General features: G+C 42.7%; 1 protein-coding gene across 1 annotated transcript in view; it reads right to left on the bottom strand.

The window, feature by feature from the left end:
- LOC139765732 (uncharacterized) overlaps positions 1 to 20218 on the bottom strand; it is a 556217-nt gene extending 535999 nt beyond the window's left edge. The window contains exons 1-2 of the mRNA XM_071693548.1: positions 20125 to 20218; positions 3307 to 3639 (exon numbers count right to left, since the gene is read on the bottom strand). Coding sequence (XP_071549649.1) covers positions 3307 to 3639; positions 20125 to 20218 — 427 coding nt within the window. The remainder of the gene's footprint in view (positions 1 to 3306; positions 3640 to 20124) is intronic.
- Positions 20219 to 21073: the final 855 nt, after the last annotated feature.

Here is a 21073-nt window from a genome sequence, read left to right as displayed (position 1 = left end):
CCCATGCCTCGCAACCATATAACATTGTCGGAACCACTATCAATTCAAACATACCCATTTTTGCTTTCCAAGATAAAGTTCTCTCCTTCCACACATTTTTCAACGCTTCCAGAACTTTCGCCCCCTCCCCCACCCTATGATTCACCTCCGCGTCCATGGTTCCATCTGCTGCCAAATCCACTCCCAGATATCTAAAACACTTCACTTCCTCCAGTTTTTCTCCATTCAAACATATCTCCCAATTGACTTGTCCCTCAACCCTACTGTTCCTAATAACCTTGCTCTTATTCACATTTACTCTCAGCTTTCTTCTTTCACACATGGTACCGAACTCAGTCACCAGCTTCTGCCGTTTCTCACCCGAATCAGCCACGGGTGCTGTATCATTAGCGAACAACAACTGACTCACTTCCCAAGCTCTCTCATCCACAACAGACTGCATACCTGCCCCTTTCTCCAAAACTCTTGCATTCACTTCCCTAACAACCCCATCCATAAACAAATTAAACAACCCTCGAGACATCATGCACCCCTGCCGCAAACCGACATTAACTTAGAACCAATCACTTTCCTCTCTTCCTACTTGTACACATGCTTTACATCCTCGATAAAAACCTTTCACTGCTTCTGAAGACGTGCCTCCCACACCATATATTCTTAATACTTTCCACAGAGCATCTCTATCAACTCTATCATATGAATTCTCCAGATCCATGAATGCTACATACAAATCCATTTGCTTTTTTAAGTATTTCTCACATACATTCTTCAAAGAAAACACCTGATCCACACATCCTCTACCACTTCTGAAACCACACTGCTCTTCCCCAATCTGATGTTTTGTACATGCCTTCAGCCTCCAATCAATACCCTCCCATATAATTTACTAGGAATACTCAACAAACTTATACCTCTGTAATTTGAGCACTCACCTTTATCGCCTTCGCCTTTGTACAGTGGCACTATGCAAGCATTCCGCCAATCCTCGGGCACCTCACCATGAGTCATACATACATTAAATAACCTTACCAACCAGTCTACAACACAGTCACCCCTTTTTTTAATATATTCCATTGCAATACCATCCAAATCCGCTGCCTTGCCAGCTGTCATCTTCCGCAAAGCTTTTACTACTTCTATGTTTACCAAATCTTTCTCTCACTTTGCACACCACCTCCACCAAAACACCCTCAATCTGGCACTCTATCATCAAAGACATTCAACAAACTTTCAAAATACTCGCGCCATCTCCTCACAACACCACTACTTGTTATCACCTCTCCTTTCGCCCGCTTCACTGATGTTCCCATTTGTTCCCTTGTCTTACGCACTTTATTTACCTCCTTCCAAAATATCTTTTTATCCTCCCTAAGGGTTAATGATACTCTCACCCCAACTCTCATTTGCCCTCTTTTTCACCTCTTGCACCTTTCTCTTGACCTCCTGCCTCTTTCTTTTATACATCTCCCAATCATTTGCATTATTTCCCTGCAAAAATCGTCCAAATGCCTCTCTCTTCTCTTTCACTAATAATCTTACTTCTTCATTCCACCACTCACTACCCTTTATAATCTGCCCATCTCCCACGTTTCTCATAACACAAGCATCTTTTGCGCAAACCATCACTGATTCCCTAAGTATATCCCATTCCTCCCCCACTCCACCAACGTCCTTTGATCTCACCTTTTTCCATTCTGCACTCAGTCTCTCCTGGTACTTTCTCAAACAAGTCTCCTTCCCAAGCTCACTTACTCTCACAACTCTCTTCACCTCAACATTCTCTCTTCTTTTCTGAAAACCTCTACAAATCTTCACCTTCGCCTCCACAAGATAATGATCAGACATCCCTCCAGTTACACCTCTCCGCACATTAACATCCAAAAAGTCTCTCTTTCGCGCGCCTACCAATTAACACGTAATCCAATAACGCTCTCTGGCCATGTCTCTTACTTACATACGTATACTTATGTATATCTCTCTTTGTAAACTAGGTATTCCCAATCACCGGTCCTTTTTCAGCACATAAATCTACAACCTCTTCACCATTTCCATTTACAAAATATGTATATATATATATATATATACATATATATATATACATACGAATAAAGTGCATATGAACGCGCACCTTCATAGAACATACAAACCTCCAACAGCAAGGATCGAACCCGGGACCCCTGTGCAAGAGGCAGGCATGCTAACCGCTAGCCTATGAGACTGTATAATAGGAAACAACTATTCGAAATACTAAGTACTCGAATACCCTTCGTCTCACAATGGTGAGCAACGGGGTCTATACCGGTTGTTTCCGAACAGACGCACATAGCCAGCTGATAGCGTTTTACCGAACCTAAATGTACAACGCGGAGGTATATGAATACGAATAAAGTGCATATGAACGCGCACCTTTATACAGCATACAAACCTCCAACAGCCAGGATCGAACCCGGGACCCCTGTGCAAGAGGCAGGCATGTAACCGCTAGGCTATGGGACTGTATAATAGGAAACAACTATTCGAAATACTAAGTACTTGAATACCCTTTATATATTCATTTATACCCTTTATATATTCATTTATTTATTTATTTATTTATTTATTCATTTATTTATTTTGCTTTGTCGCTGTTTCCCGCGTTAGCGAGGTAGCGCAAGGAAACAGACGAAAGAACGGACCAACCCGCCCACATACACATGTATATACATACACGTCCACACACGCAAATGTACATACCTATACATCTCAATGTATACATATGTATACACCCACAGACATATACATATATACACATGTACATAATTCATACTGTCTGCCTTTATTTGTTCACATCGCCACCTCGCCACACATGGAATAACAACCCCCTTCCCCCTCATGTGTGCGAGGTAGCGCTAGGAAAAGACAACAAAGGCCCCATTCGCTCACACTCAGTCTCTAGCTGTCATGTAATAATGCACCGAAACCACAGCTCCCTTTTCACACCCAGGCCCCACAGAACTTTCCATGGTTTACCCCAGACGCTTCACATGCCCTGGTGCAATCCATTGACAGCATATATATATATATATATATATATATATATATATATGATTCAGGAAATCAATTGGAGCAAAACATAAGTATATTGCGGTGTACGACGATACTTGTATACTTTACTAGTGATCGTAGGAAGCCTACAGCGTAACGAACAAAGATGACACATTGTATATCCTTCTTACATGAACTTCACACCAGTATTCATTCACATTCACAGTATCAAAGTAATGCAGTAAATGGTAAATATAGGTGAAAAACATTACAGATAATTACCACATTCTCTGACGCTCTCGTCCTCGCTCCCAGTACATTCAGGTACACCGTTGCACCGGAGGATGCTAGAAATGCACTCTCCGGGGCCACAATGGAACACAGCTCCACCTGCCGCCGTCCCATTACACGGGACTAACCGTGCCCTAACTCTCGCGCCAACTGGACTTCCAATAAGGACGTCATTCTGGTTCGGAAGGACGTTCCCTTGGCTCGTGAGGACGTCCATGTCACTAGAAGGACCGTTTGTCTCCTTCGGGTATCTTAGATGAGGTGTGTTAGGCGTGAATAACGCATCCCTCTTGCTGTTGCTGCTGCTGCTGCTCCTTGGGGAACCTGCTAGGTAGCAAGAAGGGAAAGGTGAGAATATTAAACATATGTTTTGGACAATTAAGGAATGAAGCCTCAAAAACAAATATAGAGAAAAAAAGATGAGCATCAGAAGGTAATATTACCCGAATATAGAAACTCTGTTCTTTTGTCATTGATAGGGTAATATAAAGTTGTCCTTTCTCTAGTAATTAAATGGATAGAAATAAGTTGAGGACTGTTCCCTTTCACTAAAAAAAGAAAGATTATATAGAATAGATATATTCATTTATCTATTTATTCACCTTCCTACTTGATTACTGTTTCCCGCGTCAGTGAGGTAATGACAAGAAACAGAAAAGAAAGACATCCACTCATACACACGTGCATAAAAACACGCTCATACACGTACATATACATAGATATACATATACATATGAACATATGCATACCTATACAGACACATACAGAGCCATATACATAGATACCCATGTCCATATTCATATTCACTTTCTTTCTTCCATTTTCGGCGCCACCCCACCCCACAGGAAACAGCATTGCCACTCCCTGCGTCAGAGGTAATACCAAGAAACAGATAAAAAGGCCAAATTCGTTCACACTCAGTCTCTATCATGTGTAATGCAACGAAAGCACAACTCCCTTTCCACATCAAGGCCCCACAGACCTTTCTATGGTTTACTCAAGACGTTTCAAATGCCCTGGTTCAGTCCATTGACAGTGCGTCGACCCCGCTATACCACATCGTTCCAATTCACTCTATTTTTGCACGCCTCTCACCCTCTTGCATGTTCAGGACCCGATCACTCGAAATGTTTTTCACTTCATCCTTCTACCTCCAATTTGGTCTCCCACTTCTTCTTGTTCCCTTCTCCTCTGACATGTATATCCTCTTTGTCAACCTCTCTTCACTCATTCTCTCCATTTGTTCAAACAATTTCAACAAACCCTCTTCTGCTCTCTCAACGACCTCGTTTAATACCACACATCTCTCTTGCCCTTTCATTACTCACTCGATCGCTTCATACCAATACTGTCCTCAAAGATTTCTTTTCCAACACACCCATCCTCCTCAGTGCAAACCTGTCTATAGCCCATGCCTCGCAACCATATAATATTGCTGAGCTACTATTCCTTCAAACATACCCATTTTCGCTCTCATAGATAACGTTCTTTCTTTCCACACATTCTTCATCGCTCCCAGAACATTCGCCCCTGACTCCACCCTATGACTAGCTTCCACTTTCATGGTTCCACTTCCACTCACTGCTAAGTCCACTTCCAGATATCTAAAGCGCTTCACTCTCTCCACTTTTTCTTCATTCAGACTTACATCCCAACTAACTTGTCCCTCAACCATCCTGAACCAAATAACCTTGCTCTTACTAACATTTACTCTTCACTTTCTCCTTCCACACACTTTTCTAAACTCAGTCACCAGCTTCTGTAGTTTCTCACTAGAATCAGCCACCAGAGCTGCATCATCGGCGAACAACAACTGACTCACTTCCTAGGCCCTCTCATTCCCAACAGACTGCATTACTCGCCCCTCTCTCCAACGCTTGCATTTACATGGGATTTGATTGGTCTAAACCCCGTTGTTCACCAACGAGAGACGAAGAGTATTCTATTTCTTAGTATTCAAGTAGTAATTTTCCCTTTAGCGGTAGCGTTCCCGCCTGCCAATCCGGGTACTCGGGTTCGAGCCTGGTTGTCGGAGGTTTCTATGTTTTATGAAAGTGCGCGTTCATATGCACTATATTCGTATCCATATAACACTGTGTTGTACATTTAGGTTCTGTAAAATGGTATCTACTTTGTTGTTTGATCCTGATGGGATTTGATCGGTTTCGACCCCGTGGCTTACTAGCGTGAGACGAAGGGTATTCGATTAATCAGTATTCGAGCAGTAATTTCCCCATTAAGGGTGATCATAGCGTAGCAGTAACACTCCCGCCTGCCAAGCAGGCGTCCCAGGATCGAGACTGATTGTATGTTCTTGGAAGTGCGCGTTCATATGCACTATATTCGTATTCATATACCTCCGTATTGTAAAGTTAGGTTCTCTAAAATGCTACCTGCTTTGTTGTTTGAGACATGGGAATTGCTCGGTCTAGGCCCCGTTGCTCACCAACGTGAAAGGAAGGGTATTCGACTACTTACCATTCGAATGGTCATTTCAATTAGGGGTGATCATAGCCTCGCAGTTAGCGCTTCCCGCGTGCCACTCAGAGGTCCGAGGTTCGAGCCTGCTTGTTGGTGGATTGTATGTTCTATGAAACTGCGAGTTCATATGCAATATATTCGTATTCAAGTACCTCGTTGTTGTACAGTTAGGTTCTGTAAAATGCTATCCGCTGGTTGTGTGAGCCGGATGCCATTTGATCGGTGTAGACTGCGTTTCTCACCAACATGCGCGAAGGGTATTCGATTCGTTTTATTCGAATAGTAATTTCAGTTTTAGGGGCGATGATAGCTGTCGGTAACGCTCCCGCCTGCCCCGCAGGGATCCCTGGTTTCAACGTGCTTGTTGTAGGTTTCTATGTTCTATGGAAGACTGCGTTCATATGCAGTATTTTCGTATTCATATACCTCCGTGTGGTACAGTTAGGTTCTGTAATATACTATCTGCTATTTGCGTGAGTCTGATAGGATTTGACCAGTCTAAGCCCAGTTGCTCAAAACGTGAGACGAAAGGTATTCGATTACTTAGTATTCGAATAGTGATTTCCCTGTTATGGGTGATCATAGCCTAGTGGTAGCGCTCTCGCTTGCCACGCAGGCGTCGCAAGTTGGGGACTGGCTATTGGAAGACTGTATGTTTTGTGAAAGTGCACATTCATATGCACTATACTCATTTTCATATACCTCCGTGTTCTACAATTAGATTCTGTAAAATGTTATCTGCTTGTTATGTGAGGGTGATGATATTTGACCGGTCTACACTCCGTTGCTCACTAATGTGACGCGAAAGGTATTCGATGACTTAGTATTCGAATGTCATATCCCTATTAGCACTAGCACTCCCGCCTGCCACTCAAGGGGTTCCAGATTCAATTCTGGCTTTTGAAGGTTTGTATGTTCTATGAAAGTGCTTGTTCATATGCAATGTATCCGTATTTACATAAGTCTGTGCTGTACAGTTAGGTTTGGTAAAATGCCATCTGCTGGTTGTGCAAGCCTGATGGGAATTGACCAGTCTATACCGGGTTTCTTACCAATATGAGTGGAAGTGTATTTGATTACTCATATTCGACCAGTCATTTTCTTATTAGGAGCGATCAAAGACTAGCGGTAGCGCTTCCACCTACCACGCAGGGGCTCCGGGCTCAAGCCTGGCTGTCAGATGTCTGAATGTTTTATGAGAGTGCGCTTTCTTATGCACTATATTCGTATTCATATACCTCCTTGTTATATAGTTAGGTTCTGCAAAATGCTATTTGCTGGTTGTGTGAGCTTGATATGATTTGACCAGCAAGACGAATGGTATTCGATTACTCATAATCGAACAGTCAATTCCTTATCGGGGCGATCAAAGACTAGCAGTAGCGCTTCCGCCGGCCAAACAGGGGTTCTAGGTTGAACCTGACCATCGGATGTTTGTAATCTTTATGAAAGTGCGCTTTCTTGTGCACTATATTCGTATTCATATAACTACGTGTTGTATAGTTAGGTTCTGTAAAATGCTATCTGCTGGTTCTGTGAGATTGATGGGATTTGACCGTTCTAGACCCCGTTGCTCACCAACGTTAGACGATGGGTATTCGATTACATATTATTCGAATTGTCATTTCGCTTCTGGAGGTGAGCATAACCAAGCGGTAGCACTCCCGCTTGCCGTTCGGGGGTCACGGGTTCGAACCTTAATCTTGGAAATTTCTGTTCTGTGAAAGTGCGCGTTCATATGCGCTATATTTGTATTCATATCCCTCCATGACGTGCATTTAGGCTCTATAAAATGCTATCTGGTTTGTTGTTTGAGCCTAATAGGATTCGTTCGGTCTAGACCGCGTTGCTCATCAACGTGAGAGGAAGGGTATTCGATTACTTAGCATTCGAATAGTCATTTCAGTGTGATCATAGCTTTGCGGTAGTGCTTCCACGTGCCACGCAGAGGTCCTGGGCTCGAGTGGTTGCATGTTTTATGGATGTGCGCGTTCCTATGCACAATATTCATGTGTTGTACAGTTAGGTACTATAAAATGCTATCTGCTAGTGGTTTGGGCTTGATGGCATTTGAACGGTTAGACCCCGTTGCTCACCAATGTGACGCGAAGGGTATTCTCTTACTTATATTCGAATAGTCATTTCCCTATAGTGGGTGATCATAGCTTAGAATTAGCGCCCTCGCCTGCAACACAAGGATCCCGGGATCGAACCTGGCTGTTGCAGGTTTGTATGTTCTATGAAAATGCGCGTTCTTATCCACTATATTCGTATTCATATACCTGCATGTTGTACAGTTAGTTCTGTAAAGTGCTATGTGCCGGTGGTGTAAGCCTGATTGCATTTAAGTGGTCTAGCCCCGTTGTTCACCAACGAAGGCTATTCCATCATTTAGTATTGGAATAGTCATTTCTTCATTAGGAGTGCTCCCGCCTGCCACGCAGGGGTCCTCGATTCAAACCTGATTGTTGGAGGTTTTTATCATACATGAAAGTGCGCGTTCATATGCACATAACTCCGTGTTCTAGAGTTACGTTCTGTTAAATGCTATCTGCTGGTTGTGTGAGTATGAAGGGAATATGACCGGTCTAGATCTCGTGGCTTGCTAATGTGAGACGAAGGTTATTCTTTTACCTAATATTCAAATAGTCATTTCCCTATTAGGGGTGATCATAGCCTATCGGTTGCGCTCCCGCCTGCCAAACAGGCGTTTCGGGTTGGAGACCGGCTGCTGGAGGTTTTTCTGTTTTATGAATGTGCGCTTTCATGAGCACTACATTCGTATTCATATCTGCTAGTTGCGTGAGCCTTATGGCATTTGATCGGTCTAGACCCCGTTGCTTACCAAAGTCACACTAAGGGTATTCGATTACTTAGCATTCGAAGAGTTATTTCAATATTAGGGGTAATCTTAGCCTTGCGGTAACGTTCCCGCCTACCACGTCGAGGTCCCGGGCTCGAGCCTGGTTGTTGTACGATTGTATGTTCCATGAAAGTGCGCGTTCATATGTACTACATTCTTATTCATGTACCTCGATGTTTTACAGTTAGGTTCTGTGAAATTCCATCAGCTGGTTGTGTGAGCCTGATTGCATTTAATCGGTCTAAACCCTGTTCCTCACCAACGTGAGACGAAGGTTACTCGATCACTTAGTATTCAATAGTTTTTTCACAGTCAGAGGTGATCACAGCCTAGCGGTAGCGCTCCCGCTTGACACGCAGGAGTCGCGGGTTCGAGCCTAGCTGTTGGAGGTTTCTGTGTTCTATGTAAGTCGCATTCATATGCGCTATATTCTTATTCAATATACTTCTGTCTTGTACAGTTAGGTTCTGTAAAATGCCTTTCGCTGGTTGGATGAGCGTGAAGGGATTTGACTGGTCAAGAACCCGTGGCCTACTACCGTGAGACGAAGGGTATTCTATTGATATGTATTCGCGTAGTAATTTCCCTATAAATGGTGATAGCTTAGTGGTAACACTACACTTAGTGGTAACACTTAGTGGTAACACTGTTGTATGAAAGTGCACGTTCAAATGCACTATATTTGTATTCACATAACTCCGTGTTTCTAGTTAGGTTCTCTGAATTACTATCTGCTGGTTGTGTGAGCATGACGGGATTTGACCGGTTTAGATCCCGTGATTTGCTAGCGTGAGACAAAGGGTATTCGATTACTTAGTATTTGAACAGTAATCCCTATTAGGGGTTATCATAGCCTAGCTATAGCATTATCGCCTGCCAACCAGGCGTCCCGGGTTCGAGATTGCCTGTTGGAGGTTTCTATGTTCTGTCAAAGTGCTCATCCATATACGCTATACTCGTATTCATATACCTCCGTGTTGTGCAGTTAGGTTCTGTAAAATGCTGTCTGCTGGTTGTGTGAAACTGATGAGATTTGATCGGTCTAGACCAAGTTGGTCACCAGCGAGAGAGGATTGATATTCGACTGCTTAGCTTTCGAATATTCATTGCAGTATTAGGGGTAATCATAGCCTTGCGGTAGCGCTCCCACCTTCCACGGCGAGGTCCGGGGTTCGAGCCTCGTTGTTGGAGGATTGTATATTCATTGAAATCGCGTGTTCATAGGCACTATATTCGGATTCATGCACCTCGGTGTTGTACAGATAGATTTTGTAAGATGCTATTTGCTAGTCGTGTGAGCCTGATGGCATTGATCGGTCTAAACCCCGTTGGTCACCACCGTGAGAGGAAGGGTATCTGATTTCTTAGTAAATGAATAGTCATTGCCCCATTAGGTATGATCTTAGCCTAGCGGAGGCGTTACCGCTTCCCACGCAGAGGTTCAGAGTTCGAGCCTGGCTACTGGGGGTTTCTATGTTTTACGTAAGTGCACGTTCATATGCACGATATTTGTATTCAATACACGTCCGTGTTTTATTCTTTTCTTCTGTAAAATCCTATCTAATGCTTGTGTGAACATGATGGCACTTGATTGGAATAGACCCCGTGGCTTGCTAGTGTGAGACGAAGGGTATTCGATTAATTAGCATTCGAGTAATAATCTCCCTACTAGTAGCAATCATTGCCTTGCGGTACTGCTCCCCCCTGCCTCGAAGGGGTCCCAGGCTCGAACCTGGCTGTACGATGTTTGTATGTTTTATGAAAGTGCTCTTTGTTAGGCACTATATTCGTATCAATATACCTCCGTGTTGTACAGTTAGGTTCTGTAAATTGCCATCTGCTGGTTGTGTGAGCCTGATGGATATTGACCGGTCTAGACCTCGTTTCTCACCAACATGAGACGATGGGCATTCGATTACTTATTATCATCATTGTTATTTCCCTATTAGGGATGCTCGTAGCCTGTCGTTATCGTTCCCTCTTGCCATGCAGGAGTTCCGAGTATCAGACTACTAGTTGGAGTTTTGTACGTTCTATGGAATTGTGTATTCATATGCACTATATTCGTTTTCAATATATCTCCATGTTGGACAGTTAGGTTCTGTGAAATGCTATCTGCTTTGTTGTTTAAGCCTGATGGGATTTGATTGGTCTAGACCCTGTGGCTTATTAGCGGGACACGAAGGGTATTCGACTAATTGGTATTCGGGTAGTAGTTTACCCATCATGAGTGATCATAGCCCCGCGGTAGTGGTCCCGACTGCCAACCAGGCGTCCCGGGTTCGAGAGTGTCTGTTCGAGGTTTCTATGTTCTATAAAGGTGCGCATCCATATGCACTATACTCGTATTCATATAACTCGGTGTTGTACAGTTAGGTTCTGTAAAAAGCTATCTGCTGGTTTTGCGAACCAGATGGGATTTGATTGCTCTGGACCCAGCTCCTCACCAACGTGAGAGGAAGGGTATTCAATTACATTCACATATTCATTTCAAAATTAGTGGTGATTATAGCCTTGCGGTAGCACTCTCGCCTGCCACACAGGTATCTCGGGTTCGAGACTGGCTGATAGAGGTTTGTATGTTCAATGAAAGTGGTTGCTCATATGTGATGTATTCGTATTCATATACTTCCGTGTTCTAAAGTTGGTTCTGTAAAACGCTATCTGCTAGTTGTGTTAGCCTGATGGGATGTGACCGGTCTACACCCCGTTCCCCACCAACCTGAGACGAAGAATATTCGATCACTTATAATCGAATAGTCATTTTCCTATCAAGGTTGATCAAGCTTAGCGGTAGCGCTCCCACCTGCCAAGGAGGCTTGTGAGTTCGAAATTGTCTGTTGGCTGTTTGTATGTTTATATGTACAATATTCTTATTCCTTTACCTGTGTGTTATACAGTTAGGTTTTGTAAATGCTATCTGCTGGTTGTGTGACCCAGATATGGATTTGATTTGTCTAGACCCCGTTCCTCACCAACGTCAGAGGAAGGGTATTCCATTAGTTAGCATTCGAATGACCTGTTTGCTGACCAACGTGAGACGAAGGGTACTCGATTACTTAGTATTCGAATAGTCATTTCTCTATTAGAAGTGATCATAGCTTAGCAGTAGGACTCCCGCCTACCACGCAGGGGTCCTAGGTTCGGGCTTGGCTTTTGGAGATTTCTATGTTCTATAAAAGTGCGCGTTCATATGCACTATATTCTTATTCTTATACCTCCGTGTTGCCCAGTTAGGTTCTGTAAAATACTATGCGTTGGTTGAGTGAGCCTGATGGGAATTGGTCAATCTAAACCCTTTTGCTCATAAACAAGAGATGAAGGGTATTTGATTACTTAGTATTCGAATAGTCATTTCTCCATAAGGGTGATTATAGGAAAGCAGTAGTGCTCCCGCCTGCCAAGCAGGAGTCCCGGATTCGAGCCTCATTGTTGAAGGTTTTTGTGTTCTATGAAAGTGCTCGAAAGTGCTCGTTCATACGAACTGTATTTGTGTTCATATACCTACATGATCTATAGTTAGATTCAGTAAAATGCTATTTGCTGGTTGCGTGAACCTGATGTGATTTATCGGTCTAGACCCCGTTGCTCACCAACGCGCAACGAAGGTTATCGATTACTTAGTATTCGAATAGTCACTTCGCTACTAGGAGTGATTAGCGGTAGCATTCCGCCTGCCACGTTCATACGCACTATATTTGTCTCACTATACCTCCGTGTCTTATAGTTACGTTCTGTTAAATGCTATCTAATGGTTATGTGAGCTTCATGGAATTTGACCAGTCTAAACACCGTTGCTCAAGAACGTGAGACGAACTTTATTCAGTTACTTAGTATTTGAATAGTCATTTCCCTATTACGGGTGGTCTTAGCCTTGCGGTACCGCTACCGCCCCCTACGCAGGGGTCCCGGGTTTGAGCCTGTCTGTAGGATGTTTGTATGTTTTATGAAAGTGTGCGTACTTAAGCAATATATTCGATTTCATATATTTCTGTGTTTTACAGTTACATTCTGTAAAATGCTATCTGCTGGTTGTGTTAGAATGAAGGGATTTGACCGGTTTAGACCCCATGGCTGACCACCGTAAGACGAAGGGCATTCAATTACTTAGTATTCGAATTGTGATTTCCCTATTAGGGGTGATCATCGGCTAGCCGTAGCGCCCCTGCCTGCCTTCGAGACGTCCCTGGTTCGAGACTGGCTGTAGAGTGCCTGTTGAAGGTTTATGTGTCCCATGAAAGTGCGCGTTCATATGCACTATATTCGTATTCATATACCTCTGTGTTGCACAGCAAGGTTTTGTAGAATGCTATCCGCTGGTTGTATGAGACTGATGGGATTTGATTGGTCTATACCCCTTGCTCATCAACGTGACACGAAGGGTATTCGATTCCTTAGCATTCAATTAATCCTTTCAATATCAAGGATGATCATAGCCTAGCAGTAGCGTTTCCGCCTGCCACGCAGGGATCCCGGGCTCAAGCCTGACTTCTACGTTTGTATCTTCTATAAAAGTGCGCGTTCGTATGCGATATAGTCCTATTCATCTACAGTCGTGTTGTATAGATACGTTTTCTATAATGTTATATGCTGGTTGTGTGAGACTGATTGGATTTGACCGGTCCAGACCCCGCTGTTGAACAACGTGAGACGAGAGGTATTCGATTACGAGTATTCGAATAGTCATTTCCTTATTAGAGATGACCATATCCTTGTGCTACCGCTCCCGCCTGCCAAGCAAGGGTTCCATGTTCGGACTTGGCTTTTGGAGATTTTTATGTTTTATATCAGTGCGCGTTCATATGCACTGTAATCGTATTCATATACTATCTGCTGGTTGTGTGAGCCTGATGGTATGTTGCTCACCAACGAAAGACGAAGGGTATTCGATTACTTAGCATTCGAACCTGGCTGTAGGATGTTTGTATGTTTTCTGAAGGTGCTCTTTTTTATGCAATATATTCGTATTCATATACCTCCGTGTTGCACAGTTAGTTTCTGTAAAATGCTATCTGCTGGTTGTCTGAGCATGAAGGGATTTGACCGGTCTAGGCCCCGTGGCTTACTAGTGTGAGACGTAGGTTATCCCTGGGGATAGGGGAGAAAGAATACTTCCCACGTATTCCCTGCGTGGCTTTTGGAGATTTGTATGTTCTATAAAAGTGCTCGTTCATATGCACTACATTCGTATTCATATATCTCCGTGTTCTACAGTTACGTTATCTAAAATACTATCTGGTTGTGTGAGCCTGATTCGATTTGATCGATCTAAACCTTGTTGCTCACCTACAAGAGACGAAGGTTATTCGATTACTTAGTATTCGTATAGTCATTTCCCTATTAGTGGTGATAATGTAGCGGTAGAGCTCCAGCCTGAAACACAGGCGCCCCCTGTTCGGTCCTGGCTGTTGGAGGTTTCAGTGTTTTATCAAAGCTCGTGGTTATATATATTATATTTGTATTCATATACCTCCGTGTTCTAAAGTTAGGTCCTGTAAAATGCTATCTGATGGTTGTTTGAGCCTGATGTTATTCGATTGTTTTAGACCCCGTTGTTCACCAATTTGAGACGAAGGGTATTCAATTGATTCTCATTCGTATGATCATTTCAATGGATGGGTGATCATAGCCTTGCGGTAGCGCTCTCCCTTGCTACACAGACGTCCCGGGTTTGAGCCTGGCTCTTAGAGGATTGCATATTTTATGAAAGTGCGCGAATAGCTTGGCTTTTGGAGATTTGTATGTTCTATGAAAGTGAGCGTTCATATGCACTATGTTTGTAAGACTCACGCACATTTGCCATTAATCTTTCATTAGCTATTTGTTATCAACATTTTACTGTGAGTTACATATACTTAGTTGCATTGCATACAGTGATCCCACGGGCTCACCGTTCTCACGGGCTACTGTTAATCAGGATGTTTGAACAGGTAAGAGCTGATTTTGTTGTTTGAACAGGTAAGAGCTGATTTGTTGTTTGAACAGGTAAGAGCTGATTTGTTGTTTGAACAGGTAAGAGCTGATTTGTTGTTTCAACACTTTGTTAAATTGGTGTTGACGGACTCCAATATAACCCCTGCCAGTGTTACCAGAAGGGACACACTGGCCAGCCTCGTCACACCGTTCACAAGTGTCATAAGGCAATAACCCAGAGTACTATAGATGTACGTACTTACTTTATCATAATATAACCGCAAAGACCACCTGATCTTCAATGAGTACCATGAAACGAAGAAAGATCCGATCTCCCTTACAAATGGTAGCAGTGAACGACCGTCACACCTACTACATATCTCTAAGCCTTTTTTCTCAGTATTCATACAAGCCGCCTACCTGACACAGTCTGACGCTCGCTCCTGTGGACGTTAAAGACGGAACCCACGGCCAGCTACGTGATCCATCCCCCGTGCCTCCCTGCACTGAAGATACGCCTTTATTGTACTGCTAACACACGGCCGTTGACAAGAGAATTCAACACAGCGCCACAGTCGGGTAGTGCTGACATCACATCGAGATGTCTCAAGCAAGGTTAGCGATCCTGCCCACACCAACTTTCATAGACGACTGTTCCAGAGTAAGAGAATACAGATGCCAGGATGAACACGAAAACGCAGAGAAGCAAAAAAGGTCTGCTTAATTTTGTAGGGTCCCTTCCAATCATATTTGTTTGGTGCTGCTACTCAGGAAGAACTTAAATCACTTAGGAGCCAGGTTCAACCTTTACAATTTCAACAACTTCTTAACAACAGGTTTGCAGGCTGAAACTAAGATCTTAAAGCAATATTCCAAGTATGTGAATGACAACAAGTTAAGATTTAACAACTTAATACAACAGGTAGAACTACTGTCAAAATCTGTTTATATCTTATGTGCTAGTTACTACTTCCACATATGTTGAAAATTTATATGCTCAAATCACATATTATGCACATTATTTCTCTGGCTTATTGGAAGATGTAGGTGATATGGTAAACCAAGTTGGCACGCCATCCTCTTTTCCTTTTTCTTAACTCACACATATTATTCACCAATCAGTGACTCAATTCGTTTGCATCCCAGCTCTCCCTTTACAACACGTGTCCAGTTATTACTCCTTACTAAAGGTTGATGTGACTCTCTAAGCGGTCATTATCCATATACCATTCACTAACTTCAACACTTGCAACCTTTTAAACGTAGTATCATTCCCTTCTGATTATGCAAAAGTCGCAAAAATCTGTCACTCTTACTAATGACACGAACTTTCTGTTACATAATGTTAATTCCTCGTTGAATGTATATCCCTCCTTGGATGATTTAACATTGTGCCATAAACCTTTGCTTGACAACTCGATTTGCCCTCCCATTACTATAGTTTTTCATACTTTACAAATTCATGTGTGTACCACCTACTTTTTGGACCTCAACAAAGTGTTCTTAAATCTTGTTCTTTCAAGGAAGTTTTGGTCAATGAACCTTGGATTGAGAATATGAACCATTATCATGTATTGTTTTTCCCAGACCCAAAAATGTTCTTATTCATTGCCCATCTAACCAACCCAAATCTTCTATGTTTCTGGGACAGATTCAGTTAGGAACACAACGTACTCTTATCAGTTCCAATTTCAAATCATCCAGAGCCCATGATCATTGCCTGGAACAAATTGATAAAATTATCCGAGTATAGAACAAATCACCCATAACATAAACTTTCTCACTCGTCTTCTATTGGAAGTTGAAGGACTATCTAGATTCTCCAATAGATGTTTGGCTTTTGTTCCTTTTACGTGCACCCTTCATATTTCCAGAATTTCAATTATATCATTCTCTAATGCACTCATTTGTTATTCATAGTATTCATCTTATATGTCGTCTACGACAAAAAGTGTTCGATATAGAATTCCCCACATCCACATTGGATATTTAGAAAGTAGTTGCAGCAGCACTTCCTTCTTTAAGAACTTTGACTTCAGAATGATATGTAATTCAATAAGTTGTTTGAATTTTTGTATTCTCTTTACTTTCGTCATTTTATTTGTATACTGATATTTTATCTGGTGCCGTTCATATCTATATGTATCATTTCACTATCCTTACATTTGTGAATTTATGAATGCTCTAATATTGTATGTGTCTTATTCCTTTTCTCAAGCATACTTAGATGATGTAAAGGATAACTCTTGTATTAGATTATTATTTGCTAATTTTTTCACTCTTATATTTAATACTATTTCATGTATAGCCATAGCTTATCATGGTTCGCACGACCTTGAAAGCAGGTTGTAGCCGAGAAAAGTGTAAGACTCACGCACACATGCATTAATTTTTCACTGTCTATTTGTTATCATCATTATACTGTGAGTTACATATATTTAGTTGCATCATATAGAATGCTCCCACGGGATCGCTGTCCTCACAGGCCACTGTTAATCAGGATGTATGAACAGGTAAGAGCTGATCTGTTGTATGAACACGTTGCTGAATGGGTGTTGACAGACTCCAATATAGCTCCTGCCAGAGTTACCTGAGGAGACACACTGGCCAGCCTCGTCACACAGTTCACTGGGTTATGTTCATAAGACCATAACCCAGAGTACTATAGATGTACGTACTTACATTTTCTAATAAAACTGAAAAGGCCACCTGATCTTCATTGAGTACCACGAAACGAAGAAAGACGATCTCCCTATCAACTCAACCTTACAAATATTCGTATTCATATACTTCCGTGTTGTACAGTTAGAATTTGTAAAATGTTATCTCTTAATTGTGTGAGCCTGATGGGATTTGACTGGTCTAGACCCTGTTACGAATCCAATGTGAGACGAAAGGCATTCGAGTACTTAGAACTAGTATAGCAATTTCCCTATTAGGGGTTATCATAGGCTATTGGTACCGCTCCCGCCTGCCACGCACGGGTTGTGTTCAAGCCTGGCTGTGACTGGTTTGTATGTTCTATGAAAGTGTGCGTTCATATGCATTATATTCATATTCCTCCGTATTCTACAGTTAGTTTCTGTGAAATGCTATCTGCTGGTTCTGTGAGCCTGCTGAGATTTGACCGGTATTGATCCCGTTGCCCACCAGCGTCAGGCGAAGGGTATTCGATTACTTAATATTCAAATATTCATTTCCCTATGAGAGGAGATCATAGCCTTGCGGTAGCACTCCCGCCTGCAATAGGGTCCTGGTTTGAGCCTGTTTGTTGGAGGTTTCTCTGTTCTATGAAAGTGCGCTTTTATTTGCACTATATTCCCACTTATATACCTCCGTGTTGTACAGTTAGGTTTTGTAAAATGTATTTGCTGGTTGTGGAAGCCTGATTGGATTTGACCAGTCTAGACCTAGTTCCTCATCAGCCTAAGACGAAGGGTATTCGATTATTTAGTAATCGAATAGTCATTTCCCTATTAGGGGTGATTGCATTCTAGCTGTACCGGTCCCGCCTACAACGCAGGGGTCCTGGGTCTGAGCCTGGCTATTTGAGCTATCTGTGTTCTATGAAAGTGCGCGTTCATTTGCACCATATTCCCATTCACATACCTCCGTGTTGTACATTTAGCTTCTGTAAAATGCAATCTCCTGGTTGTGTGCGCCTGCTGGGATTTTTCCGGTCTAGACCCCGTTGCTCACCAACGTGAGGGTGTTCGATTACATAGTATTCAATAGTTATATCCCAGTTAGGGGTGATCATAGCTTAGCCGTAGCACTCCCGATTGCCACGTAAGGGCCCTGGGTATGAGCCTGGCTGTTGGGGGATTTCATTTTCTACGAATGTTCTCGTTTATATGCATTATATTCGTATTCATATACCTCCATGTTTAGTTCGGTTCTGTAAAATGCTATATGCTCCTTCTGTTAGCCTGATTGGATTTGACCGGTCTAGACCCCGTTGTTTATCAACGTGAGACGAATGGTATTCGATTGCTTAGCATTCGAATAGTCATTTCAATATTAGGAGTGATCATACCCTTGCTCTCGCCTGCCAGGGTTCCCGGTTCAAGTCTGGCTGTTGGAGAATTGTGTGTTCTACGTCAGTGCGATTTCATATACACTATATTCGTATTCATATACCTCCGTTATATACAGTTATGTTCTGTAAAATACTATCTACTATTTGTGTGAGCCTGATGGGATTTCACCGGTTTAGACCCCGTTCCTCACCAATGTGAGGCGAAGTGTAGTCCATTACTTAATATTCAAATAGTCATTTCTGTACTAGGGGCAATCATAGCCTAGAGGGTTCCGCTCCCGCCTACCACGCAGGGTTCCCAGTTTTGAGCCAGGCTGTTGCAGGTTTGCATGTTCTATGAAGTGCGCGTTTATATGCAGTATATTCGTTTTCATAAACTTTCGTGCTTTACACTTAGGTTCTGTAAATTCCTTTCTCCTGGGAATGTGAGTCTGTTGTCAGTTAAGCGGTCTAGACCCCATTGTTCACCAACGACGACAAGTATTCGATTATTTAGTATTCGAGCGGTACCACTCTCGCTTGCCACGCAGGGGTCCAGGGTTCGAATTTTCCTGTTAGATGTTTGTATGTTCTATGAAAGCGCGCATGCACTATATTCGTACTCACATACCTCCGTGTTGTACAATTAGGTTCCGAAAAATGCTATCTACTGGTTGAGTGAGGCACATGGAATTTTAACCGGTCCAGACCTCGGTGCTTACCAACATGAAATGAAGGGTATTCCATTACTTAGTATTTAAATAGTCATTTCACTATTACGGGTGATGTTACTTTACCGAGACCGCCTGGCTGTTGGAGGCTTGTATGTTTTATGAAAGTGCGCGTTAGGTTTCGTAAAATGTTATATGCTGCTTGTGTGAGCCTGAGTTGATTTGATCGGTCTACACTCCATCGCTCATGAACATATGACGAAGGGTACGGGATTGCATAGAATTCGAATATTCTTTTTCCCAATTACAGGTGATACCTTACCGGTACCGCTCCCACTTGCCACGCAGGGGTCCCGGGTTCGAGGCTGGCTGTTGGAGATTCATGTGTTCTATTAAAGTGCACGTTCATATGCACTATATTCGTATTCATATACTTTCGTGTTATACGGTTAAGTTCTGTAAAATGCTTTTTGCCGCTTTTATGAGACTGATTGCATCTGCACGGTCTAATCCCCGTTGCTCATCAACGTGAGACGAAGGGTGTTCGAAACGTTATTTTCCTTTCACGGGTGATCATAACCAAGCGATAGCGCTCCCGCCTACCACACAGGCGTCCCAGGTTCGAGCTTGGATGTTGCTGGTTCGTATGTTATGAAAGTACTATATTTGTATTCATATAATTCCGTGTTATACAGTTAGGTTCTGTAAAATGCTATTTGCCGGTTCTGTGACTGCATTTGACTGGTGTAAACCTCGTTGTTCACCAAGGTGATACGAAGGGTAATTAGACTACTTAGTATTCGAATATTCATTTCCCTATTAGGGATGATATAGCCTAGCAGTAGCGATTCTGCCTGCCATACAGGAGTCCCGGGATCGAGCCAGGCCGTTGGACGTTTCTATGTTGTATGAAAGTGCACGTTCATATGCACTTTGTTCGTGTTCGTATACCTCCATGTTTGTACAGTAAGCTACTGTAAAATGCTATCTGCTGGTTGTATGAGCCTGATGGAAATTCACCAGTCTACGTAGACTCCGTTGTTCACCAACGTGAGACGATGGATAATTTCATTACTGAGTATTCGAATAGTCATTTCTGTATTGAGGGTGATAGTAGCATAGCAGAAGCGCTCCCGACTGCCACGCAGGGGTCCTTGGTTCAAGCCTTCCTATTGGATGTTTGCATGTTCTATGAAAGGGCGCATTCATATGCGCACTTTATAGTAAGTATTCATAAGCCACAGAGTTCAACAGGTATGTTCTGTAAAATTCTATCCACTGGTTGTGTGAGCCTGATGAAATTTGACCTGTCGAGACCTCGTTGCTCACTAACGATAGACGAAGGGTAGTTCGATTGCTTAGAATTCGATCATTCATTTCCCTATTAGGAGTGAACATAGCCTAGCTGTAGCGATTCTGCCTGTCCCACAGGGGTCCCGGATTCGAGCTTGGCCGTTGGAGGTTTCTATGTTCTATGGAAGTATATATTCATATGCACTATATTCGTGTTCATATACCTCCCTGTTGTACAGTTAAGTTCTGTAAAATGCTATCTGCTGGTTGTGTGGGCCTTATTGAATTTGATCGGTCTACATCCTATTGCTGACCAACGTGAGACGTGGGGTAGTTCGAGTACTTGATATTTGAATGGTCATTTCCCTATTAATGGTGCTCATAATGGTAATCATTACCCTATAAGGTGTGATCATAGCCTAGCGGTAGCGCTCCCGCCTGAAACGCAGGTGTCCCGGGTCGAGCTTGGATGTTGCTGATTTGTATGTTCATAAAAGTGCGCTTTCATATGCGCTATAT

Source organism: Panulirus ornatus, chromosome 55, assembly GCF_036320965.1.
Source record: "Panulirus ornatus isolate Po-2019 chromosome 55, ASM3632096v1, whole genome shotgun sequence".
NCBI lineage: Eukaryota > Metazoa > Arthropoda > Malacostraca > Decapoda > Palinuridae > Panulirus > Panulirus ornatus.
The sequence above is the reverse complement of the archived record's forward strand: the minus strand, read 5'-3'. Positions and strand labels throughout refer to the sequence as shown.